We start from the raw sequence: 27,267 nt of genomic DNA, 5'->3' as shown, positions 1-27,267 counted from the left end.
CCCTGGCCTTCCTGGAACTTCCTCTAGAGGGCAGCAGCATGAGCAAGTACATGAACAGAGGTGGGAGACGGACATTTATAGATCGTGGCAAGTCCTGCAGGGAGACACACAGTGGCTTTGACAGGATAGCAGGAGGAGACCAGGTCTGCAGATGGCTGCTGCGGTGCAGAGAAGGGCCTGGAAGGTCAGGGGGCATGCAGGGAACAAGGCCACTGCGAAAAGTTTAGGTGGCAGATAACAGTGGCTTCAATGAGATGGTGGGGGCAGAAGTGAGAGAAAAAGTGGGAAGCCAGGGAGATGCGGTGGGTTAGTCCACAGGTCCCTTCTACCCCGACCATAGCTCCTCCATCAGATTCACTGCTGGGTCCAACCACCTGGAAACTCAGCACATGCTGGCTGCTGGGAAGTCAGACCCTTGGACCCACACTGCCTGGGAGGCTGAGGCCCACTCCAGAGTTGGGTTGGCAGTGCCAGGCCCCACCCGCAGAGGCCACGCCCTCCACGGCCATCCCCAGCAACAGAAAACCAGCAAGCAGTCAATGGCGCCACCTACCAGAAAATATGTGTACTGCATTCAGGCAGGATATCTCAAATCCCTCCATCTCCACCCAACTGGTCTACTGCAGGCTGCTACCGTATGCACCCTGAATTGCTGCAATGGCATCCTCACTGGGTCCCCATCTCAACTCCTGCCCACATGCACTCTACTTGCAACAGAACAACAGAAGGATGCTCCTACACGTCACACCACACCGTTGCTCTGCTCAAAACCATTCTAGAACCCTGTTTATATCTGATTCCAAATAATTGTAAAAAGATATTTTTGAGACACTTGGGGAGAGATTAACTTAGACTAGGTACTAATGATATTAAAGTGTTATATTATTATCTCTACTTTTGTATGTGTTTAAACTTTTTCGTAATAAAAAATGTTTAAAAAACAAAAACTATTTTTAAAAAAGAGCATATTACTAGAGAGGAGCGATGCAAAGGCCCTGGGGCAGGAGCACGCCTGAATCACAGGGGCAGTGTGGCTGGAGCGGAAAGGTGGAAGAGGTGTGCTCAGGAAGGCAGCAGGGCCTGACCAGAGAAAGCCTCAGGGCCACAGTGAGGTGGTCCTCCTGATGGCCTCCTGCTGTTGTGACCCAATAGAACACGAAGCTGATGAAACACATATCACAGACATGAGATAATACTACCACCACAGCAGAGAGATGACACTCAGCCAACCAGCTCCAAGCAAAATCCCACCCCACAGCCTCACTAAAAGCACCGAAGCCAAGACTGAAACGCCCCCGCCGCAACAGATATTCTCCGAGGCCCCCTCCCCTAACCTGCAGTTAGTTCCAGGACTTGGGTGGGAACGTGCACAGAACACTCTGGTTAACAAGACAGTGGACTTACAATGAGGCCTGGGATGCAACCCCAGCTCAAAGGTCTGCTCCAAGCCAGTCACCTCCCCTGCCTTCCCTAAGCCTCAAGTTTCCAGTGTAAAACGAGGAGCTGGACCTAAATTAGCGCTGCCATCCCAGGACTGGATTCCCTCTGGAAAACAACCAGGATAAGAAGGAACAGACAGAAACTGGGCCAAAATGGCCCTCATTCTCCACACTGTACCTGACCCAGCTGCACCCCAGCACAAGCCTCAAAGCTCCTGCTGTTCCCCCAAGACAAGGAGCTACAGCTCATTATTCAGCCCGTTCAGGAGCAAAATGTCACAGACCAAAGGCTCCAGATGTAAAAAGGTGGGACAATAAGAAAACTGCAGAGGCAGGGACACCCAGCTAAAGGGATCCTCAGGAGGAAGTACCTCCTGCAAAGTGCCAAGTGCTAGGTGAACACTAAAATCATAGAATTGGGACTTTCGATAATGGAGTGAGTCACTGGGGTTAGGTAAAGGGAGGAGGGCTGCAGGATTCCAGTTTTATTTATAATGTTTTAACTTTTTTCCAGGACAATGTATATGCATATACAAAAAAAAAAGAAAAAAAACTCAGACTCCAGAGCCCATGCTGTAACAGCCCGCTGTTGGCCCATCGGACAGGTATTGCTGCCTTGGACCAGATGTGGTTCGTAGACAATGAGCTGCCCACAGGCAATGCCACTCACTCAGAGGTGGGGCCACCCTCGGTAGGAGTGACCCCTTTTGAATGAAGTGAAGCCAGACCCCTACCCACCTCCCTTCCAGCCCCACCACCTTAGCCTAGAGCAGCGGCTCTCAACCTGTGGATCGTGACACTTTTGGCGGTCGAACGACCCTTTCACAGGGGTCGCCTAAGACCATCCTGCATATCAGATATTTACATGACGATTCATAACAGTAGCAACATTACAGTTATGAAGTAGCAACGAAAATAATTTTATGGTTGGGTCACAACATGAGGAACTGTATTTAAAGGGCCAGAAGGTTGAGAACCACTGGCCTAGAGAAAGGTGCTTCTTACCTGGTGGTCTCAGAGGCTTTGGATGGTAATACTGTCAGCACCAAAGAGGACTTCTTGATGGCTGAACAGGAGGCCACCAGGTTCATCTCGGGGACGAACCTGACCTGCTGACACCAGTTGTTATGGAGAGCCTGGGAAGAGAGCAGCAGTGGTGGAGTCCCACCTGAGGACGGCCTTTCAGCCCCACCCCTGCGACGTGGCAGGTGTTGGGGACTGGAGGGACCCGGGGATCGCCGAGTCCAGTGGCTTCTAATGATCACAGCTCTGACCAAGTGATATGGCCCCAGCCCTAGCCCAGACCCCATGACCAGGAGGGTGTGGCCATTGCTTGTCAGTGAAAAAGCTGCTGTCATGTGAACTCCTGCTTATCAGGCAAGTCAGGCCAATGCTAAGATTGTTTGTCGCCCCGGCAGACAGGAGAAAGGATGGATTTGAGTCGGTGAGTTCTGTTATCTGCAGGAGCCCTGGCGCCGATGAACCTTTGCTTCCTGCCCCTCCGCTGCCCTCCATCTTTGTCAGGACATGGCGTGGAATAGTGAGAATGTTATCTGGCGCACTTGGGCAACAAAGGCCAAGGCCCACATATCAAGGGGGTGTTCCGGCTGCACAGGCTCTAAATACTCCAGTTCCAGCCCTGTGGTCTGACCCAGTGGCCTCCCCATCCAGCCATCTTCCTTCCCGGGGGGACAGGAATGGAGGAAGTGGGTTGGAGGGGTCGTCAGGCCCTGACTAGGTTTTGCAGGCCTATCTCACTGAGTATCACAGTGGGGCACCAAATCCAAGGCACTAAACAACAGAGCCTGGGTCATTTAGCAACTCGGAGGAAAACCAAGCCCAAGATGAGAATCCCACAGGAGATGCAGAAAAGGAGGACTAGCCTGGGACTCTTTCTGAGGGGCTCCCGGGCCTGCGCGGTCCAACCTGCTCCAAAAGAAGCTAGGAGAAGCCTGGGCCACCCAACGCAGACTTTCCTGAGTGTTGGAGTTACTCACTCATTTCTTTAACACATGTACCAGGAGCCCACAGCCCCAGGCACTGGAGACAGAACAGAGAAGAGAACCAGCTAAGTGCCTGCCCTCCAGGAGCTGCACTCATGGGGGAGGCAGGACAATACCCGGGAAGAGGTGGCAGCTGTGATGCTGTGATTTATAATGAGAAATACATATTCTGGTCTTTGTCCCTGGTTCTGGCACAGAGTTCCCGGAACCCTGGGAATTTCCTAAGTAATAAGAGCTATAAAGGTGTTCTGTAGTCATAGCAAGCCCCTTTCAACCACACCCCAGTTTATGTTAAGGAGGTGACTTTTGGAAAGCACCTAAGGATGGGGCTGGTTACCAGGGGAACCAGTCATGTGACTAGATAATTGGAACCTTTAGTTTCAGGGAGAGGAGAGGAAGTGGGGGCTGAATTCAATCACCAATAACCAATGATTGCAGCAATCAGGCCTCTGTAACCAAGCCTTCATAAAAAGTTCAGAGAGCTTCCGGTTGGTGAACGTGGAGATTTTAGGAGAGTGGTGCTCTCAGAGAGGCCATGGAGCTGCAAGTGCCTTCCCACATACCTCGCTCTACAAATCTCTTCCGTATGACTGCTCCTGAATTACAGCTTTTCATAATATGATCAGTGATCTAGTAAGCATAATGTTTCTGTGAGTTCTGTGAGCAGCTCCAGCAAATTAATCAAACCCAAGGAGGGAGGGGATCATGGGAACCTACTTTCTGTAGCCAGCAAGTCAGAAGCACAGGTAACAGCCTGGACTTGTGACTGGCATCTGGAGTGGAGGGCAGCCTGTGGGATGGACCTTCACCTGCAGGAACTGTGTTGAACTCTAGGACACCCAGTTAGAGAATTGCATGGTAGTGTGGAAAACACACACACACACACACACACACACACACACACACACACTGTAGTTGGTGTCAGGATTCTGCAGGGTGAAGGAGTAAAGGCAGAGGCAGGCAGCAGGGCTGTTCCAGGCAGGTAGGTTGGGGAATTGAAGGAAATAGAGAGGCGGGCATACAGATACCTAGAAAAGAGCATGCAGCCTGAAGAACAGCAGGTGTCAAGGCCCTGAGGTAGGAAAGGGCTTAGTGTGTTTCAGAGAGAAGCTACTGGGGATTTTGAGCAAAGCAGTGACATGACTGTATTTCCAGCTCCTAATTCCACTGGCTGCTGGAGAAAGCACCGTGTGAAGAAAGGACATGGGGAACAGCGAGCGGCCGCTGCAGCCATCCAGGAGAGAGGCGGTGTCTGCGGGAACCAGGGCTGAGCAATGAAGGCGCTGAGAGAGATGGCCACGCCTGGGATACAGAAAAAGCTGGTAGGATCCAACTCCACCCATTCCTAGAGACCAAGCCCCACGGCCCATGACTGAGCACAGGGCCAAATCCACTCTCTGCATTTATTTTTTTTAATGCATTTTTTAAATCTTCACTTGATGATATTTTTTCCATTGATTTTTTTTTAAGAGACTGGAGGGAAGCAAGAAGGGGAGAGAGAAACACTGATGCAAGAGAGACACATTGATTGATTGCCTCCCTCTCACACCCTGACTGGGGCCAGGGAATGAGCCTGCAACCGAGGTACATGCCCTTGACCAGGAATCGAATCCATGACCCTTCTGTCTGTGGGCGACACTCTCACCACTGAGCCAACTGGGCCCTTTGCATTCGTTTTTGACAGGTGTGTGTACAAATAATTATCATGGTAACAGGCTGAGGAAAGCTACAACTTACCTTCAGTCGGTAACTTTTATGCAAAGGGGACTTCTCGTTTAAGAGCTTCTGTATGGAAATATTGGTCCAGTAATCTGTTAGGAGAGAAAGCTGAGGTCCATGTCACCAGTTCTCCCCCTTTGCCAGACAAGCAAAACCTCAGAAGACACCGGAGTCTGCCTGCAATTCCTATGCAACTGAAAAGCCTTTTCCATCCAAATGCTCGTTCAAACCTCACTGTGTCCTGATGAGTTAGTTCATGGGGGGAACTCAACACCCAGAAAACAGACCCAGCGGGTTAACACTACCGCCCAGAGTCCCCCGCCAGCTCACAGCAGAGCTGGAACCAGGTCTCCGGGTTCCCCACTCTCCCCCCAGCTGCTACAATCTAAACAAGTTGATTCTGTTAGTTAACTCCAACTTTTCTGACATGAAAATGAATTACGGTCCTAGGCTCTATTCATTCTGAAAATAGTCCTTTGGGGGTTCCCCGTCAGGCTTCAAACTGCATGCCCACCTTTGCCCCGCAAACACAAGCACTGTCAACTGAGCACATCAGGAGGAACCGCACTAGGCGCAGCCTGCCCTGGGGACCTCAGGTCTCCTGGCTCTGGAAACCTCCCGTGCAAGGCTGCTGAGGGGCCTCTGGGGAAGCACTCGCCAGCCCCTGGTGCCAGCCGCACAGCTTGACACAGACGGGCTGAAACAGCAGTGACAGGGGACAAAGCAGGGTTTAAGGAGGTAGGTCGGAAGGGCCAGGACAGTCTGGGCTTGGGTGTGAGAGAAGCTTCCAGATGAAATGGAGAAAAGAGGGATCCAGGGCCTTATGACAAGCATTTTCTGCTGCCAGGTCACCAGCCCCATCTCGCAAGGGCCGAAAGAGGCTTGAAAAGGAAATCCCAAGGGATGGGGTGTTGCCCACTAAAATGGGGCAGGCCCTGCATGAGTGTGGGAGGAAGGAAGCTTAGTTGTGGCTGGGCTGTGCAGTGAACATGTTAGCCTGCCCGTGGCTGCCACTAGGCCCACGAGGCTGGGAGAGCCCCAGAGAGCAGGGGAGACCGTCACTGGACACTTGCCATATGCCTCACACTATGAACTCTCTTTCCATCTCACAGCAAAGCTATAGATTGAGTATGCTCATCCCTATTTGAATAAGGGAACTGAGGCACAGAGAGGTTAGGCAACGGGTTCAAGGTCACACAGAGCTGGTCTGTCCAACTCCTCCCAAGTTAACATGCTGCTGGGCCTACCTTCGTGTTTGTCCCCAGCCCTCAATCAGCATGTGGCATGGAAGGACGCCCGTCCAACAATTCAGCTTCATCTGCTCCCATCCACCACCTAACTTCCCATTCATCACCTCAGCTCAAAGACTACCAGGCCCCGCCATGCCAGCTCCCAGGGTGGCAAACAGTGACCAGAGCAGAGGCTGATGAGGCAGGAACATAGCAGGGTGCCAGCCCCTGCCGCATCCAGGGCAGGATGCGTTTTCTGTCCAAGCAGGAGGGACACTGCCCCAACAAGCTTGGCAGGAGGTGTCACCGAGGCCTGGGAGCCCAGGAGGATGTCCTGTTCAGACACTATGACTTGGAAGCCCAAGGGGCCACTCTGGTGGTCTGGATGGAGCAACCTGAAGCCTGACACTGTGAACTAAAGGTTTGATCCAGCTCAGATGAGTCCCCAAATGTCCCAGGCCCCAGGGCCTCAGCATCTAGTGCCCCTTGGCAGAGCATCCCACACAGCATCCTTCAATATTTGGTGTGCAGCTTAGCAAGTGGTTCAAGTGCAGCCTCAGGAGCAGACCGCCTGCCCAGATCTCAGCCACCACTTAGCCCTGTGGGGCCTGTGCAAAAGCTCCACCCCTGTAAACCTCTGCTCCTCCGCTCTTCAAGGGCTGTGGCTACAGCAGCTCCCTCCAGGCAGTGGGTGGGGAATTAGAGGAGGTGATGTGCTCACTTTCAGGGCAGGTGCTCCACCCACCCCTAAGCACCCAAAGGCAGCTCACCGCCAAGGAGAGCAGAACCCTCCTCACAATGACAGAGGAAGTTAGCACCAGCATCCTAGGGCCCAGAGCAGGTGAGTGACTTTCCAAGGTCACACAGCTGGCATGGGTTGGTTCTTCCCGGGATGAGGAGGGTCCTGAAGCCCCACTCCCCTGGCCCGTACCTATACAACCTCCCACCTTCAGAGTGATTGCCTATCTCCTCAGCCCCCCTGCCTCCTGCTGTCACCCCATCTCCTCGGTTCCCACAGGCCGCTCTGAGCTGACCGGGTAGTGCACTGTTGCCCGAGCTTCTGAAGAAGCCAGGGGCCCTGGAGCAGGGAGGTGGGGAGAGGGAAGAACACCCCAGGGCAGAGCCATTCCCCAATGTGTTAGCTACCCCACTTGGAGGTCCTGGGGAGGATTCGGGGGTTGAACAGCCCATTGGCCACATTGTCGGAGGTGAAGACAATGACGTTGCCTTTGGTGTCTCCGAAGCAGAACACGCCTCTGTGATAGTCAGACCTGGGAAAGGTGGAGACAGAGAAGCCATGGAGCCGGCTGGGCGCACCCCGCTGCAGTCCTCACCCCCTCCCCGTGCTCCATGCCTATGAACACCCAGGGACTGAGGGCAGTTCTTGCTCTCAACAGCTGATGAACATGGGCCCAGCTACCCAGATCCACAACATCGATGAACCAGGGCCAAAAGAAATCAGCATTTTTTAAAAACCACAATCAATGAGTCCCTGGTCCTCCAGCTGCTCTTTATCAAGTCACCCCTAGCGATAGACGTGACGCTTCCAGATCCTCGCCCGCAGTGGGACAAGCCTCTGCCAGGCTTCGGTGGCTGGCTTGGTGGGAGAGGGAGAGGGAGAGGGCTGACGATGACTCTGTGGTCTGAGTGACGGCGAAAGGTGACCCTGAGAGAGAAGCTGCTTGGGGGAACAAGGACACAGGCACACAGGATGGGAGTCTCTCCAGGACTGTTTCCAGCAAGGCTTTCTGTGGGCTCCAACCCCACTGACTGATGTGGCCGCTGCCCAGACCCTGCACCGATCTCCCATGAGACTCACCAGTAGTCCATAACCAGAGGGCAGCTGTCCAGATCGATGAAGGTGAAGGCCCGGGTACAGTTACGATTACTAACATCAAAGAACTCTGGGGAAAGACAGAGGAGAGGCATGCATAGAAGCCAAAGCCAAATCCCCGGCCTCCGGGTCTCTGGTGACAATGAGCAGTCACTGCTCACCACCCGGCAATACCCCCGAGGACTTTAATCCATGCTCAAAGTTGGCTCAGTGACAGATCTTCCCACATGCAGGTGCATGACTCCCAATGGCCAAGAGCAGGCGGGGCAGCCACCAGGGACTCACCTATCTTCTGGTCAGTGGATGTAATCGCAACTAGGTTCATGTTGTGGAGACATACCATGTCGATGACCCACATCTGCTGGTTGTAGAGCGGCTGTATCTGGTTAAGCTGTCCAGAAGAAGAGCAGAGACCTGGGCTGGGGAGGCTGCCCCCGGAGAACCCACCCTGCCAGCCGAGGCCCTGGACGCAGGCAGAGACCTGGTCATGGAGCCCAGTGTGACCACCAACTACTAACAATGGAGCTTTAGATAAACGCCCTATCCTCGCCGAGTCTCAGTTTCCATGTCTATAAAATGGGCTTTAAAAAACTGGTATCGCCCTGACCAGTTTGGCTCAGTGGATAGAGCGTCAGCCTGTGGACTCAAGGGCCCCAGGTTCGATTCCGGTCAAGGGCATGTACCTTGGTTGTGGGCACATCCCCAGAGGGGGGTGTGCAGGAGGCAGCTGATCGATGTTTCTCTCTCATCGATGTTTCTAACTCTCTATCCCTCTCTCCTTCCTCTCTGTAAAAAATCAATAAAATATATATTTTTTTAAATATATTTTATTGATTTTCTACAGAGAGGAAGGGAGAGAAATAGAGAGTCAGAAACATCGATGAGAGAGAAACATCGATCAGCTGCCTCCTGCACATCTTCCACTGGGGATGTGTACGCAACCCAGGCACATGCCCTTGACCGGAATCGAACCCGGGACCCTTCAGTCTGCAGGCCGACGCTCTATCCACTGAGCCAAACTGGTTTCGGCAATAAAATATATTTTTAAAAAAATAAAAATAAAAAACTGGTATCTTTTTTTTTTAAATATATTTTATTGATTTTTTTTTTTTACAGAGAGGAAGGGAGAGGAATAGAGAGTTAGAGACATTGATGAATGAGAAACATCGATCAGCTGCCTCCTGCACACTCCCTACTGGAGATGTGCCCACAACCAAAGTACATGTCCTTGACCAGAATCGAACCTGGGATCCTTCAGTCCGCAGGCCGACGCTCTATCCACTGAGCCAAACTGGTTAGGGCAAAAACTGGTATCTTTACAACCCCTTTTTAGAGCAGTTTGACAAGCTGGTCAAAGTTTTAAATGTGCAGTTTGTGATCCTGGGATCCATTTCCAGGACACATCTATGGACATGCTCACATGTATTCACTGAGACGTATATGCAAGGGGCACCACCCAGACATTAACTGTGAGGGAGCTGTGCACATACCAATAAAGAATAGTTGCCAAGATATATTATTACGTGAAAAAGCAAGGTGAAAAGCACCAATATAATGTGCTACCATTTGCATATTTAAAAGGAAAGGGGGTGGTATATGTATAGGCTATCCATGGGAGAGCACCCAAAACTAGTCACAGCAGTTGCCTCCCAGGAGAGGAACTAGGGTCTGGGGGAGGAAGACCGACTTTCCACTATCTGTCCCTCTGGATGCCTGAATCTTCCTCCCCCTTCCACCCCCCGTTTTATTGAGATATAATTGACATATAACAGTGTTTTTGTTTTGTTTTGTCTGAATCTTGTTTGCCACCTGCTGGTGTCACCTGGTCACCGTGGCTAATTAAGGAGAAATCATCCTGTCAGGCTGTGAGGAAGTAATGGAATCATAAAAGCGAAACTATCTAGAGTGCCCGTGGCAGGAGCCTGGCAGGCTCGGGAGCCCTTCCACGCTCTGGTGCCAGCCTCACTTAACACATGGAGGCAGATTGGAGCTGGCACTCCAGGCTGGACACCGCGAGCAAAGGCATGTCAGCAGAAATGAACTGCTATGTCCAGGGAAGAGGAGGCCGGCCTGACAGTCTTGGGTGGGAGGAGATGGGAGATGACTTTAGGGGTGGCCAGCTGAGAAACTTGTATTTTATTCCCTGAATAACACAGGTTCTGAACTGAAGAAAGAGAGGGGTTCCATCTGAAAACGAAGGGAGGGGGCATTTTAAGGCCGCTCCTGTAGGTGGATATCCGGAAGGGATGGCAAAGGCGGAGGCAGGAAGCACAATGTTCCAACAAAACTCAGAGCACGAAAAGCAGAGGCCTGCACTACTGGCTGGGCAGTGAGGACAATGGACCAGGGCCCTCTGATGCCCCTCTCTTGCCCAGGGCTGGGATCTAACCTGCACACAAGGGAGGTGACAGTAACATCCGTCACCCCGTGTTTAGATGAGAGAGCGAGAGCCCTAGGGAGTCTCAGTGGCCTGCCTGAGGTTGCACAACTCATAGGTAAAGCCCAGACCCAGACCCATATCCGGGCCTTCCATTTGCGTGACCATGGGTGTGCAGCTGGTGGTCATGGGTGGTGACTCACTCTTGACACATCTACTTGAAAGCAGCCCCTCAGGGAAGAATGAATGCCCAAGTCTGTTGGACCTTCCAGAGGAGCCTCCCTCTGTCCTCCTTATCCCTCCCAGGCTTTGGCCCTTAAAGGGCACTAAGGGGGCCGGCCATGTAGCAGCCACAACCAGGAGCTCAGGCTATAATGTGCCCCCTCTCCCAATAAACACACAGAGAAAAAGTGTGTGGAGTGTGCCCAGAACTCCAGCCTCGGGAACACAGTACGAATCCCCCTTGGTCCTGGGCTACCAAGAGCACCCAGGAGAGTCATTGGACATCCCCAGACTTTAGTTCCCACCACAGGCAACTGGGAGGCAGTGGGGGAGACCACCCAGAACCCTCCTGCCCAAGTCATAACCCCTGATGCAACTGGAAACGCTGCAGTTACACAGAGCTGATGAAGCCCTCACGCTGCTGGCAGCATCTCAATAAGCCTTTATTCTCCAGAGAGCTGCGCCTTCCTCATCTGCTAGACTGGCCTGGCAACACACACACACAGCGGGTTTGCCTGAGTGTTCTGTCACTCACTGCGCTCGGCCAGGAACTGACGACACAAAGACAATGACGAGGGCAGCTTATGTGCATCGGGCGCTTGCTGTGTGCCTTGCCCTGCTCCAAGCGCCATGCATGTATTATGTCATCCATCCTCCCACTACCCTTGAGGGATTACTACCCCATTGGACAGATGAGGAAAAGGAGGCACGGAGAGCTCTATAGTAATTGGTCGGAGGTCACAGAGCTGGAAGGTGGTGCACTGGGGTTCTAAGCCAGGTAGTCAGACTCCAGCGGCCAGGCTCACAACCACTGTGATTTCCTGCCTGGGCCAGGCAAAGGATTGCATCTGCAGGATTTGGTGATGGAGTGGGTGCAACAAAGAAAGGAAAGGGGGCTGACCTCCAACATAGAAACCTCTCACTGAGGTGGGGGCACAGGAGAAGCCTGGTGGGCAGGGAGGGCCACTGTCACATTTAGTTTGGACAAACTGGGTTTGAGATGTCTGTTGGACATCCACGTAGAATGGACATCAGGTGGAATCTTGCTTACAGAGGAGGAATATGAGGCTCATGGTCCCACGGTGAAGCCAGAACCTGGGCCCAGGAGTGTGACTGCAAGTGTGGACTGCCTAGTCCACAAACCCTGAGAAGGAGCCACCCTGAACCACAGTGCGAAGGCAGAGGCTCTCTGACCACCCCATCTGTGCTCCACATGTGGGCCCAACTCACCTTAAAGGAGCTGATCAGAGAGAAGGACTCTGACCAGAACTGCAGGTTCCCGTCCTTAGTGACAGTCAGAAAATGCCCAACCTTCTTGAACCGCTGCATTAAAAACTCCACTTTCACAACCTCACACCCGTGATTCCTGTGGGAGGTAATGAGAGAGAGAAGAGCCCAACCAAAAACAGAACAGACTCAGAGCAGGAAGGGAAAGCAATCAGGAGTTCGCTCACAAAAGCGCACGCGTGCGCACACACACACACACACACACACACACACACACATGCACACGCGCGCGCACGCACCAGGCCCACTACTGAGAAACTCCAGCAGGCTCCAGGAGACATGGGACCCTGCCCCTCATACTAGCATCATATGTGGGAAGATACCCACGTATGACACTGGTATGAGACAGGGCTCCCAAAGCAGGAAGCCTGTCCTGTGATATAGCCAGTCAGCCTCCACATCATGGGACGGGGAGATGAGACAGGCAGCGGCTTTTGCAGACCTTTTATTGGGAAAATGGCCCACAGAAGGCGAGGAGAGTAGGACTTGATTGGAAACTATAACATTGATTCTAGCAACTGCTCTAGTGCTCCAGAATGGAGAGAGGGGAAGTGGGCAAGGGTGCTACAAGACATCAGGGCCCCTCTGCACAACTCTCCCTCTCCAAGGACCTGCCCTGAGCACAGAAAACAGCTTCTGGGGCAGGCCAGGCCTCACTCAGCCTTCCCAGCAAGACTCAATGCTGCCTTCCAATAGCTTCTTTCCTGCCACAAAGCTGGCTAAGCCAGAGATCTGGCAATTAAAGGGCACTACCATTTTGACTTTCCAATACCGCACACACTCCCATTTGATGTACCCTCACTTCTGGGCCCAGCAGAGCAGGTGATGTTATCTCACCTTGTGCTGGGAATTATGTCCTGGTTACCAACAGAGCTGGTACCTTCACCCCTACTCCAGCCACAGCCCTTTCCAAATGATGTGACCCATGGCTTAAAAATAACCCAGTCACCGTGAAATTCTACCGCGTTACTACCTCGCGGAAGAGAGAGGGAGGTGCTGTCCTCTCCCTCCTGCTGTCAGTCCATAGCTCTGTCCAGTTCCTCATGAATATTCTCAGTCACCCTCTAGCTGTCACCTCCCATTCTGCCTCTTCTGTCAGGGCCGAGAGTGTGAGGAACAGACACAACAGGTGAGAGCTACGAAGGGAGGAGCACCCTGGGAAGTGACACCCCATCGTGGAGTCTTGGTCTCCCCATCTCCACAATGGCAGCACCTCCACCTCCTAGGACTGCAGTGGGAACAAGATGGTGCATTTGGTGAACTGGGCCCAGGCTACCCTTTCATGACGGTAACTGAACATTATTTGATTATGTTCTCCAACAACCTGGAGATGTCCTCCAGGTTGTGGGTTGAGCATATAAATAGGAGAACTCGGGCAAGCTTCTTGGCATTTTGGTCCAGGCCTTTTATGCACCCTCCGGAATTCAAATGTCCAAGAAAATAGACTGGTGACGGCTTGGCTACATCAAGCAAAGCTTCCAGGTCAAAATTTAAGATTATAAAATCTTTCATCATTCATGTACATGGACTATTCATCAATTAAATCTTGACCAAAATTTATGTAATGTACCCTTTCATGCTTTTCATTTAAACCATGTTCTCTATTAAACTTCAGGTTGCTGAGGGCAGGGGCTGCCTTCTAGTTTGTGGTGCTCCCCATGGCCTGCTCTGGGGATGGTCCCCTGAGGACAGACCCACCATGGCCCTTCCTGACCAGGCCACACATGCATGTATCACAGGATCTGGCTCCTGGTGCCAGGCACCTGCATCAGGCAGCTGGCGCTCCCACACAAGGTGTGCTCTGGGAAGGGAGCCAGCGGCCCAGCACTCCTCTCTTTTAGGGTGTTTTGAAGGGTAGGGGCTAACAGGCCACAGCACAGAGAGAGGATGAGAAGTTCCAGAGGGCACAGCAGGGGAGGAGCTGCAGGAGCAGCGAGCAGGCAGGGTCAGGCTGAAATCAAGGCAGGGACCGCTAAATGCTCCAGGAGTGACAGAGGGGCCGCCCTCCCCCTCCCCCAGGCCTGGGCAGGCAGAAGGAGCAGTTTCCTGCTGTGGCTCTTAATCCATGTCCCCACTGTGTGAGGCCTCTGTGTCCTGTGGATGAAACTGCCAGGTGTATTCAGCCCGGCCCCAGGAGGAGCCGTGTTGGGGAAGCTAAAGGCTGAGGGGGCAAACAGAACCACTCACTACTTCCATTTGACCTCTCTGAACCTCAATTTCCTCATCTGTAAAATGGGGACAAATCACTTACCTAATGCTCATGCCCATCTACCCAGTTGTGAGGCTGACAGGAGCTAAAGGACATCAAGCACCAGGCCCAGTGTCAGACCCTTGGTGGCCCCACAAGGGTGGCTCAGGGACTTCGGAAGGGCACTAGCTGCACGGCCGGCACAGCCTTGGGCAGAACCGCCCTTTCGGCCCAGGGAGAGGCTCCTTACATGGGGATGATCTTCATGGGCAGATGGAAGTGCAGGTGGTACTGGCTCTTCCTCATCAACTCCTTTCCCTGGAACTCGTGCATCATATAATCCACACAGTTCGACTGCCTCGAGGAGAAAGATGAGGCAGGGAGGGTGTTGGCTCAATGGTCTGAGCACTGGGCTTTGGGCGCCCAAGCTCAGCTTCCAGTATTCTCCCCCAACTCCCCCAGCCCCTTTCAAGGGGCTGGGAGCCCCACCCACCCAGGTTGGCCAAGGGAAGCAGCCTACAGTGCTGCCCTAGCATCTGGATCGGGGGAAGGGCTTATCGGCAAGTATTTGTGAAGACAGCATAGCAGCGCGCTCCCTCCTTAAAGCTTTTCATAACGCTAAATCACCAAGTTTCACCTTTTCCACCTCATGGCACACATAAACTAATGACTAAAATTCCGCAGCACACCAAAAATATGTATTTTTTGCCGCTCTGACAAAAAAAAAAATAGGTATAATTTTGATTCATTCACACCAGATGGCTATTGTTGTGTTGCTGTTGTTTGTTTTTTTACAATCCAAGGGTAAAAAGGCAGTGCCCCTAACTAACAGTCAGGTGTTACACAGGCACACTGGTTGAAATTCTTGTGACACATTGGTTGAAATCACTGTGCTATATACATCTTCACATCACTTCCACACCTGGCATCTCATCTGAGTGTTTATTCACCCTACTTTATGGACAATAAGACTGTGCCCAGATAAGTATAGATGAGTTGCCCCAGATCATTAGCAGCAAGGGAGGGCCCATAAGCCAGGCCACTAGGGCAACTCTAGACTCTACTGTTCAGCCTCATGAAAATATCGCCAAGGCCAAAACGGGCCCCAGGTGAATCTATGACAAGAAATAGGGAGTTTTTAAGAAATATCATTGAAATATTTGACAAAGGAGGCAAGAACATACAATGGAGTAAAGACAGTCTCTTCAATAAATGGTGTTGGGAAAATTGGACAAATACATGCAAAAAAATGAAACTAGACCACCAACTTACACCATACAAAAAATAAACTCAAAATGGATAAAGGACTTGCCATAACCGGTTTGGCTCAGTGGATAGAGCGTCGGCCTGTGGACTGAAAGGTCCTAGGTTCGATATCGGTCTAGGGCATGTACCTTGGTTGCGGGCACATCCCCAGTGGGAGGTGTGCAGGAGGCAGCTGATCGATGTTTCTAACTATCTCTCTCTCCCTTCCTCTCTGTAAAAAAATCAATAAAATATATTTTTTTAAAAAAAAAGACTTAAACGTAAGATGGGAAACCATGAAAATCTTAGAAAAAGCCATAGGCACCAAAATAGACATTTATTGTAGCAATATCTTTACTGATACAGCTCCTAGGGCAGGGGTGCGGAACATCCGGCCCCTGGGCCGTATAAGGACCGAGAAATAGTTGGTCTGGACCTGCCAAGGCATTAGGGGTGAGTTAATTAAATGTTTGACCAAATACAGCAGGCTAATTTTTAAGTTAATAATTTTGTATGGTCCTCAAATGATGTTATAAATATCCAAATGGCCCTTGACAGAAAAAAGGTTCCCCACCCCTGTCCTAGGGCAATGGAAACTAAGGAGAAAATAAACAAATGGGACTACATCAAAACAAAAAGCTTCTGCACAGCAAAAGAAACCATCAACAAAACAACAAGAAAGCCCACTACATGGGAGAACATATTTGCCAATGTTATCTCCGATAAGAATTTATTGGGAACTCATACAACTTGACAAAAGGAAGTTAAATGATCCAATCAAAAAATGGGCAAAGGACCTAAATAGACACTTTTCAAAAGAGAACATAAGGCCAAGAGACATATGAAAACATGCTCAAAGTCACTAATCATCCAAGAGATGTAAATCAAAACAACAATGAGGTACCAACTCACACCTGTCAGAATAGCTATCATCAACAAATCAACAAACGACAAGTGCTGGTGAGGATGCGGAGAAAAAGGAACACTTGTGCAATGCTGGTGGGAATGCAGACTGGTGCAGCCACTATGAAAGACAGTATGGAGTTTCCTTAAAAAACTGAAAATGGAACTCCCATTTGACCTAGTAATCCCACTTCTAGGAATATATCCCAAGAAAACAGAAACACCAATCAGAAAGGATATATGCACCCCTATGTTCATAGCAGCACAATTCACCATAGCTAAGATTTGGAAACAGCCTAAGTGCTCATCAGTAGATGAGTGGATTAAAAACAAACAAACTGTGGTACATCTACACAATGGAATACAACGTTGCTGTAAAAAGGAAGGCATTCTTACCATTTGCAACAGCATAAATGAAACTGGAGAGCATTATGCTAAGCAAAATAAGCCAGTCAGAGAAAGATAAATATCACACGATCACACTCATTTGTGGAATATAAAGAAAATCATAAACTGATGAACAAAAATAGATACAGAGACAAAGAAGCATCGAACAGAGTGTCAAACTACAGCGGGAAGGCAGGTGAGGGTGGCGGTGGGGGAGGTAAGAGATCAACCGAAGGACTTGTATGCATGCATTTAAGCATAACCAATGGACACAGACACTGCAGGGGGGCGGGGGGGATGTGGTAAGGGCATGTGCCAGGGGGTAGGAGAGCCGGGGGAGGGGGGGAGGTCAATGGCAGAAAAGGGAGACATATGTACTACTATTTGTAATACTTTAAACAATAAAAATATATATATCATTGTGCTGATAGCAGAGAATGCTGGAAACATGTTTATTACAGAATACTAAGGGAAATGAAAGCCAGAAGAAAATAAAAAGACCCAGAATGTACCTAAGCCAAGGGGGGGTATGATAGAGCAGTTAATGGATGGGTTCTTTTTTTTTAATGTGCATTTTTTAATTTTTTTATTGCTTAAAGTATTACAAAGAGTATTATATATGTCTCCTTTTTTTTTCTCCCCTTGACCTTCCCCTGGCCTCCCCTACCCCCCAGTGTCTTGTGTCCATTGGTTATACTTATATGCATGTATACAAGTCCTTTGGTTGATCTCTTACCCCATCCCCCAACCCTCCCCGGCCTTCCTGCTGTAGTTTGACAGTCTGTTCGATGTTGCTCTGCCTCTGTATCTATTTTTGTTCATCAGTTTATAATGGTCTTAATTATTCATAAATGAGTGAGATCATGTGGTATTTTTCTTTCATTGACTGGCTTATTTTAGCATAATGCTCTCCAGTTCCATCCATGCTGTTGCAAATGGTAAGAATGCCTTCTTTTTTACAGCAGCATAGTATTCCATCGTGTAGATGTACCAGTTTTCTAATCCATTCATTTGCTGATGGGCACTTAGGCTGTTTCCAGATCTTAGCTATGGTAAATTGTGCTGCTATGAACATAGGGGTGCATATATCCTTTCTGATTGGTGTTTCTGTTTTCTTGAGATATATTCCTAAGTGGGATCACTGGGTCAAATGGGAGTTCCATTATTAACTTTTTGAGGAAACTCCATACTGTCTTCCATAGTGGCTGCACCAGTCTGCATGCCCACCAGCAGTGCATGAGTGTTCCTTTTTCTCCACATCCTCACCAGCACTTGTCGTTTGTTGATTTGTTGATGATAGCCAGTCTGACAGGTATGAGTTGGTACCTCATTGTTGTTTTGATCTACATCTCTCGGATGATTAGTGACTTTGAGCATGTTTTCATATGTCTCTTGGCTTTCAATGTCCTCTTTTGAAAAGTATCTATTTAGGTCCTTTGCCCATTTTTTTATTGGATTATTTATCTTCCTTTTGTTAAGTTGTATGAATTCCCTGTAGATGTTGGAGATTAAACCCTTATCGGTGATAACATTGGCAAATACGTTCTCCCATGCAGTGGGCTTTCTTGTTGTTTTGTTGATGGTTTCTTTTGCTGTGCAGAAGCTTGTTTATTTTCTCTTTAGTTTCCAATGCCCAAGGAGCTGTATCAGTGAAGAAATTGCTTTGGCATATGTCTGAGATTTTGTTGCCTTTGGATTCCTCTAGTTGGATGGGCTCTTGATACAAACTCCCTGGGCCTGAGACAGGTTCACCTGCTAACTAGCTCTGTAACCCTGGGCAAGGTTCTTAACTTCTCTGTGCCTCAGTTTCCCAGCCTGTCAAGTGGAAGTCAACAATAGCACCTACCCCATGGGATTCCTGTGAGGTTTAAGGAAAACAATGCATAAAGTACTTAGCACAATGCCCACTGTAAATGGTAGTTATCATTGTCATCATCATGACATCAATGACAGACTTTTTTTAAATACTTTTCTGTATTCTGTATTCTTGATGCTGTACAGTATTTGCTTATTGTAGAAGTGTTAGAATCAGAAAAAAACAAAAGCATGAGTAATAACATACTCTAAAACCCTGACATTTTTGGATTTAACAGCCACAGGCTTGCCTGATCTTGAGTGAGCGTAAAGGGCCATGAGATGGTTGTGGCACTGGCTGAAATCCCCGAGCTGAACGCGGGACTGGTGAGCTGCTCACTGCTGTGCAGGCAGTTCACCTCAGGCAGAGACCACTGACATTCGTCATACACTCTCCTGAATCCCAGGAGGGGAATGAGCTGTTATAAGCCCCCCAAAGTCTCAGGAGGGCCCCCTCCATCCAGCATGCATCCCAGAATCCACAGGAGGCTTTCTAATGTTGTGACTGCCCCCACCTAACCCTCCGTGTGCTTCACTGACCCGCCAAGCCCTGTGCCCCCCCAGCCTCCCTCTGGCGACCGAGGCAGCAGGCTGCCCTCCTCACCCAGGTGATTAAGCCAGTGCCGTCTGTGTCCATCTTCAAAAACAGCGCCTCTAGCACATCATCTGACACATTGCTCAGATTATTCCTCATGGCTTTAATGAAAGCCATCTTGTCCAGGGCTTCAAAAGAGAGAGGAAAAGATATTGTCTACTTTATCACAACCCTCCACTGACCACAGCGTTTTTGGGTGTCTGGGTGCTGAGGGGGGACACAGAGAGGATCACATTTGCCAGGTTATCTGTTGCAATGCCTGTTCAACATTCAATCACCCCACAAATACTGGCTGCACACCTCCCATGCAATAGCACTATGTTGGCCCCACTGCTGCCGGGGGGGGGGGGGTGTACTAAAAAAGATCAGGTATCATTACTCAACAAATAAGACTGACCAGGCATCAAGACAAAGAAAACTGAAGAAGAAGGAAAAAAAAAAAAAACTAAGGAAAAAAAAAAAGAATTGCAACAATGAGACATGAATTCAAAAATATAGAGGGAGAGGTGAAGTGCATCTTTTAAAGGCAATTAAAACACAAACTTGGCTGGAGGGAAAGATGGGGAGAGGGGAGGAGAGAGAAGGGATGAATTATCTCCTGTGCTGGGTCTTGTGGTTCTAAGTTTCTCTGTCTACAAGTAAGTCGATAACCTCTGTCTAGATTTTTGAAAATAAGCACAGCATTTGTAACGTGCTTCTAAAATCCTCTCCAGCCCTGGATGGTGTGGCTCAGCTGGTTGGAGAATCGTCCTCTGCACCAAAAAGTTGTGGGTTTAATTCCCGGTCTAGGCACATACCTGAGCTGTGGGTTGGATCCTGTGTTGGGACATGTACAGAACAACCAATCAATGTTCTCTCAAATCTCTCTCTCTCTCTCTCTCTCTCTCTCTCTCTCTCTCTCTCTCTCTCTCTCTCTCCCCCTCTCCCTCTCCTTTCCCCTCTCTCTAAAATCAATATGCATAACCTCAGATGAAGATTTTTTTAAAGTAAATAAGTAACTAATAAAACCCCTCCAAGTATTTGGAGTCCTTGCCATGGTCTGAAGGCCGTGCATCATCCTGCTTCTTTCATCCTCACCTCCCACTGGGGTCCCCTGCATTCTCTGGTCCAGCACTGAAGTCCCCCACACTATTTCTAAAACCACTGAGCATACTCCCACCTGAGGGCCTTTGCACTGTCTGGCTCCCCCACCCAGGGAAGCCTTCCTGGAGACTAAGGAGGCCCCCGACCCCCACACCTGGCTCTCCTGTCCTGACATTCCTCATCACCACTCCAGCCCGTGAGCTCCGGACAGCAGGGCTGAGCCGTGCTACAGCCACGTTTGGTACTGTTATTGCTGCACTGAGGACAAATGAAAGCTTGGACAAAACATGCCCTGCCTAAAGAAGGATCCATTTTATTCATCTGAAGCTGGAGCCAAGAGGCTCATGCATTTTGAGTGGCACCTCCCAGTCCTTCTGTGTACAACATGGACATCAGATGACAGTTCACGAGCAGCAGCCTTCCCCTGGGGACAGAGCTGGAGTCAGCGAGCCTTTAATGAAAACACTCCTCCTGAGAGCGCCCCAGGGATCCCGTCTTTTCACAGTGTTTTGGAAACCGTAGACACTGTTCTCGGCCATATTATTTTAATATACTTCTTCTCACAAACAATCTACCAAATTTTTGAGAAAACAAGAGAGTAGACACAAAGGTATTTTAGAAAGGAAATGTACACTGTGGGGGCAGGCAAAACCCTGGCTCATCACCTCTGAAAGGACGCACTCACCATTTCGTCCTAAATGGTTAATTAAAGGCTCTCAAAGCTTAAATGTGACAACAGCACTCCCCTGGGGTGCGGGCACTACTAGGAGCAGGCCGGCAGGAACTTTCGGGGGAGGGGGGTCCCCGACTCCTGCCAGCCCACTCCTGAGCCACCAGTGACCTCTAACCCACATGCCCTTGTCTTGGGGCCTCCCGCCTCCCTGGGCAGCTCCGCCTCCTCCGGGCTCTGTTGCCCGCCCTGCCCTGTCACCCTGTGTCTGCCTCTTCTCATCACCGGCCTTTTTGATTTGCCGCTTAAAGCTCCCTTGAGTGACCTCATCTATTCACCCATCTCTCCATCTCAGGAGAGGATTTCTCTCCCATGTCCCTAACTTTATCTCCAAGTCCCCCTGGTCCCTCCAGCTCAGTGTTTTAAATCCAACTTACCTTTATCACAAAATGTGCTCCCCTTTCCTGTGTTTCCCTCCTTTGCTCGTGGTGTCACTTCCCCCAAGTCACCCAGGCTGAAAACCTGAGGGGGTTTTCAATGTCCTCCCTCCTAAATCCTCATAAGAATCCTATCCCTAGAATGGAGGCACTGTCTCCCTCCCATCACACAGGTAAGGGCACAGCGGGGCTGAGCAGTTCAGGGACCTGCCTGAGGACACACAGTGGTGCAGCAGGGATTGAAAATGAAGCCTTCCCTCCTCTCTGTCATAATCTCCACTCCCCTCTTACAGCCAAGCCCTCCCATAGCCACCCAGCCTCCTCAAACAGGTCTACATGTGTCACCTCCCCGTCAGGCCCACTGCTGGGGGGGCCCCTCCTGACCTGAGTCACCTTCCATGGCCCCCTTCCTCCCTACCTTGCCCCAGGACATCCCTTCTCCCTCTAGCACAGCAGCCCTCCTGCACCTCTCTTCTGCCTTTGCCTTCCTGGAACTGCCCTCCTCCCCATGTCCTGGGAAACTTCTACTCCACCTTCCCAGGCAGGTTTCTAGTCACACACACTTCGATTCCCAAGTGCCTCCCAACACCCCACCCCACCTCCACCCCTTTCTCTCCCTCTCTTTGTAATGACTATTTTTATATACTTCTAAGTATTTTTAAAAATAAATGCTATGTGCCCAGCCGGCGTGGCTCAGTGGTTGAGTATTGACTTAAGAACCAGAAGGTCGCCGAAACCGGTTTGGCTCGGTGGATAGAGCGTCGGCCTGCGGACTGAAAGGTCCCAGGTTCGATTCCGGTCAAGGGCATGTACCTGGGTTGCGGGCACATCCCCGGTGGGAGATGTGCAGGAGGCAGCTGATCGATGTTTCTCTCTCATCGATGTTTCTAACTTTCTATCTCTCTCCCTTCCTCTCTGTGAAAAATCAATAAAATATATTAAAAAAAAAAAAAAAAAAAGAACCAGAAGGTCATGGTTCAATTCCTGGTCAGGGCACATGCCCGGGTTGTGAGCTCAATCCCCAGTGTGGGGTGCGCAGGAGGCAGCCAATCGATGATTCTCTCTCATCATAGATGTTTCTCTCTCTCCCTCTCCCTTCCTCTCTGAAATCAATAAAAATATGTTTTTTAATGCTATATGAAAACTATTTAAGAAAAAAATGTTATTTCCTAACCTCCCCCTGCCCTCTGGGGGAAATGAGCACGTGCTCACAGACAGCCCCAGATCGCAATCACAGACCGGCCCCTGCGCTGCCTGGTCCCCTCTTCCTTCACTTACTCTGGCATCTGGGGTGCTACGCATGGTGTGGGTGCCCAAGAAAGCACAGGCTTTGGTGTCAGAGGCTCCGGGCCACTCCATTTGGGCATGTGAGCAAAGAAAGGCCCAGACTCCTCACAGACAGCCAGGACACTATCACCAGCTCTGCAGGGCCCTCATGAGAACTGAATAAAATCTGACAGGGCTTTACAACCCCGGAGACTGTCCTAACGCTGATTTTTATCATGCCTGGCAAAATGTCTGCTGGGGACCCCGTGCCACTGACATCCACCCAGGAGCGCCTGCACAGAAGGTAAGGGCCACACGGGGTCCGGGCAGGGAGCTGCAGGACTGTCGCTCAGTGCTAATCCCTCAACCCCTGAGCAGCCTGCAGGCTCCCCAGGCACAGGGTGCTGGGGCTGTGGGTACGTGGACACTTTCAAAGCCTCCAAAAGATGGGTTAGCACTCCTCTTAAAGAACCACAGACCCACCTACCTCAAAGACCTCGGTTCAACCAACAGAAAAACTAAGGCTGGGAAGGGAACTTGCAGAACAGCGAGGAGAGCCCTGTCCTCTCCCCCTTCCACCGAGGCAGGCAGAGTTGGTCAGGGTTCCCGAGAAAAGGCATCGAGTCCATGCCAGAATCCATCTGTTTTAAAGACTTTTAAAGGAGGAAAGCTATCCTATTTTCCTTTACCCTATACATCAGCTAAAGGTGAATTTTCCTCTCTTCCACTTAAAACCATGACCAGTTTTTTAAATATGAAGAGCCTCTCAATTACATTGATATGAAAAGATTACCAAGACATAGTAAGTAAAAAGCAAGAGGGGAAACTTTGGTAAAAATTATTTTTTGAAAAAGCAAGGAACAGGCAATTGTGGGGATCCTTTTATAATGTATACTAATATCAAATCATCACAGTGTACACTTTAAATGTATTATAGTTTTATTTTTCAATTATACCTCAATAAAGCTGAAAAAATAGCAAGTAGAATTATGGGGAGTAGGCTCCCACTGCACATTTTAAAAGGGGGGAAGCAACTATACCCACTTCTGTGCTTGTCCAGCAGAGGGAGACATTTCTCTGTACAACAAAAAGGTATCATGGGAAAGTGCATTTTGAATCTTGAACTGCATGACTCTATTACCTATTCAAAACAAACACAATCAAAATCATGGCCAAAGTTGGCGCTGTCGGGGTCCTCCAAGACACAGGTGGCAACTCCTGGCTGCCAAGCACGAGCAGGAAAGAACTCCAATTAGGAATCATCTCATCTTCAGGTCAGACACAAATGGTCCCTCTCCAGACTCACTTCCTTATTTGTAAACAAGATTTGTTATCCTTTCCTGCCCACATTACAGTGTGGCTGTAAAACTCAAAAGAAATTGATGGCTTGAGTAGACAGGGCCCTAGCATTGATGTTCATAGTTCAGGGATATAAATGCCTTTAAGTATTCCTACTATTTAACTTTATGTTTATCATCCCAAGGGTGAAAATCAAGGTGTAGAGAGAAAACATTTGATACAAAAAGGATGTTTTTCACAATGTTATTAAACTCAATAAACCTAAATGTCCAAATATAAAGGAAGAGATCGGTCAACCAGTAGAACACTTGCACATATTGGTGATGATTGTTTGGAAGACCACATGGCAGTATGAAAACACCCTTAAAGAGTGTCAACATTAAGAGAAAGAGAAGGGTCTGGAATTACATACATAGTACAATTACAGACATGTAAGAACACACAGAGCCATATGTGTAAGAGGCCCCATGAGGCCCGCCTCCTAGTGTTCATGTCTCCCTGCAATTCCCTTCCCTTGAGTGTGGTGGGACCTGTGGCTCACTTCTAACCAATATGGCAAAGGTGATGGGATGTACAGGACCACGTGTACATGATTACATTACCATGTGATAAGACTATAGCACCCATCTTGGTGGAGTTTCTATCTCCCTAGCTGGCTTGAGCCTTTAAATCAGCCATGTTGGAGAATCCCACATGGCCAGGAACTATAGGCAGCTTTAGAAGTTGAAGGCAGCTTCCAGCCAAGAAACAGAAGCCCTGAGTCCTGCAGCTGCAAGGAACTGGATTCTGCCAACAACCTGAATGAGCTCAGAAGTGGATCCTTCCCCAGTCAAACCCCAGATGACACCACAACCCCAGCTAACACCTTCATTGCATGGTAGTGAGACCTTGAGCGGAGGATCCAACTAAGCTATGTCTAGACTCTTAACTCACTAAAAGTGTGAGATAATAAATGTGGTCATTTAAGTCAGTAAGTTTGTGGGAATACTGTTACACAGCAATAGGTAATAAACCATACATATAAAATTTTTTGAAAAAATATATACCAAAGTGCTGACAGTAGTTACACTGTCATAGGTTTATGGATTAGGGATTTTTTTTTTTTTCTAGATCCCAAGTAGCCTCCAATATGCTTACAATACTTTTTTAACAATAAAGGAGACACTGGATGCAAAAAAGTTTGTCAAACCTGAATACTCCAAACACCACAGGTCCTAGCCCCCCCCCCCCCCCCCCCCCCCCCGCCTGTGCAAAAGCCAGGAGACTAAGGCCACAGTGCAGCTTTACCTCCGGTCGAGTTTATGTTGTCCTCAAATATTTTCTTAATCTTGCCCAGGTGTAGCTCTGTAAACGGCTGAGACTCATCCTGTACGCTGGACGTCTGGCTAAAGGTGACGGATGATGGCGAGAATCTACCTAGGGTGGGTGACTGGAACAAATCCTATATAATAAAAGGATAATATGCAAATAGACCGAACGGCAGAACAACTGAACAACTAATCAAAGTGTAATATGCTAATGATATGCTAAGGCCGCTCAACTGCTCACTATGACATGCCCTGACCACCTGGGGGCAGACAGTCAACTGGTCAACCAGTTGCTATGACGTGCACTGACCACTAGGGGGCAGGTGCTCCGATTGGTAGGTTAGCTTGCTGCTGGGGTCTGACTGATAGGGACTGAACAAGATGGGCCGGACACATCCTGGAGCCCTCCAGCGGTCCCTCTCCAGCCTGATCATGCACCAGTGGGGTCCCTCAGCCTGGCCTGCACCCTCTTGAAATCCAGGACCCCTTGGGGGATGTTGGAGATCTGGTTTCAGCCCAGTCCCTCAGGCCACTCCCCTTGGGAGGGTGCCAGGTGCATGGCTCATGGCTGATGAGCTCTGCTGTGGCAACAGGAGCCTCTCCTGATCAGGACTGATTGAGCGCAAGCCCACAGCAGGAACAGTGGGACCGGGATGAGCGAGAACTGCAGTAGGAGCTGCTGGCGGTGTTGGACTGCAGGCCACCCAGAGGGACCCCACCTGTGCATAAATTCATGCACTGGGCCTCTAGTATTACTATAAGAACCAGGGACTAAGAAGGCTGATTTCCTGCCCTGAACATTTTTAAGCACATCTGATGAAAAGAGAGAACCTTGCCCTAGCCGGTTTGGCTCAGTAGATAGAGCCTCAGCCTGTGGACCAAAGGGTCCCAGGTTCAATTCTGGTCAAGGGCACATACCTTGGTTGCAGGCTCCTCCCTGGCCCAGGCCCTGGTTGGGGCTCATACAAGAGGCAACCAATCGATGTGTTTCTCTCATATCGATGTTTCTCTGTCTTTCCCTCTCTCTCCCACTCTCCCTAAAAATCAATGGGAAAATATCCTCAGGTGAGGATTAATGAGAGAATGAATGAGAGAGAGAGAGAGAGAGAGAGAGAGAGAGAGAGAGAGACAGAGAGAGACAGAGAGAGACAGAGAGAGACAGAGAGAGACAGCCTTTGGGAAAGGACAGAGCATGTAGTGTTATGGCATGTTACTAACTGACCACTTTCAGATCTAGGAAGACCAAGAAAGATCTAGCCTGCTTCTCCTGACTTTGGCAAATTCCTCTTTTACAGATTCCCCTACTGAGGCTCAGCGAGTTTAGCAGACGTGCCAAGGTAACACCTTACACATAACAGGCCTCTGGTTTATAAGGTGCTTCAGTTCAGTAACTATATTGTTTCAAACCTTCAGTTGTCAGAATTCAAGCCCCCAAGAAATCCAGCTCTACGTTCCCCAGACAATTTGGTTCTGACTAGCCCGGACAGTTCATCTGCACACACGTGGAAGCTCATGTAGTCCTCTCCTGCCATCAGGGACTCACAGCTTCCTCCTCCTCTTCCTCCTCCTCCTCACCTCCCACATCCCCCTAAAAGCCTTTCCCACCCCTCCATCTCTCAACAATCAACAATGCTGACTCTCTTTAGCTCCTACTCTGATACGTGGCACAATGCTTCAGGTTAGTAAAGGCTCAGATTCTCAAAGTCGGCTTCCCCCTAAAGACTGCAGGTGTGGACTATGACATATAACCACTAAGAGCTGCTCACTGAGACGTGCTGCTTTGGGCTTTTTCGGTCAAGAAAACTTTAGTGGAGGTTGGACTATTCACTCTCCCAACCCCAACCCCACCAACCAAGCAAAATGCTCATCTCCTGTAAACTTTCATCCATTCCCTCAGTATCTACACACATTTGTTGAGTGTGG

General features: G+C 49.7%; 1 protein-coding gene across 1 annotated transcript in view; it reads right to left on the bottom strand.

The window, feature by feature from the left end:
• The window catches only part of EFCAB8 (EF-hand calcium binding domain 8), a 55,722-nt gene extending 28,794 nt beyond the window's left edge, over positions 1–26,928 (bottom strand). The window contains exons 1-10 of the mRNA XM_059707504.1: positions 26,920–26,928; positions 25,325–25,478; positions 19,292–19,410; positions 14,549–14,652; positions 12,054–12,189; positions 8,510–8,615; positions 8,210–8,294; positions 7,537–7,661; positions 5,180–5,253; positions 2,445–2,575 (exon numbers count right to left, since the gene is read on the bottom strand). Of these exons, the coding sequence (XP_059563487.1) occupies positions 2,445–2,575; positions 5,180–5,253; positions 7,537–7,661; positions 8,210–8,294; positions 8,510–8,615; positions 12,054–12,189; positions 14,549–14,652; positions 19,292–19,410; positions 25,325–25,478; positions 26,920–26,928 (1,043 nt within the window). The remainder of the gene's footprint in view (positions 1–2,444; positions 2,576–5,179; positions 5,254–7,536; positions 7,662–8,209; positions 8,295–8,509; positions 8,616–12,053; positions 12,190–14,548; positions 14,653–19,291; positions 19,411–25,324; positions 25,479–26,919) is intronic.
• Between the last annotated feature and the right edge of the window lie 339 nt (positions 26,929–27,267).

The sequence above is a fragment of the Myotis daubentonii genome, chromosome 8 (genome assembly GCF_963259705.1).
Source record: "Myotis daubentonii chromosome 8, mMyoDau2.1, whole genome shotgun sequence".
Lineage (NCBI taxonomy): Eukaryota > Metazoa > Chordata > Mammalia > Chiroptera > Vespertilionidae > Myotis > Myotis daubentonii.
Note: the sequence above shows the minus strand (reverse complement) of the source record. Positions and strands in the feature narration are given on the sequence as shown.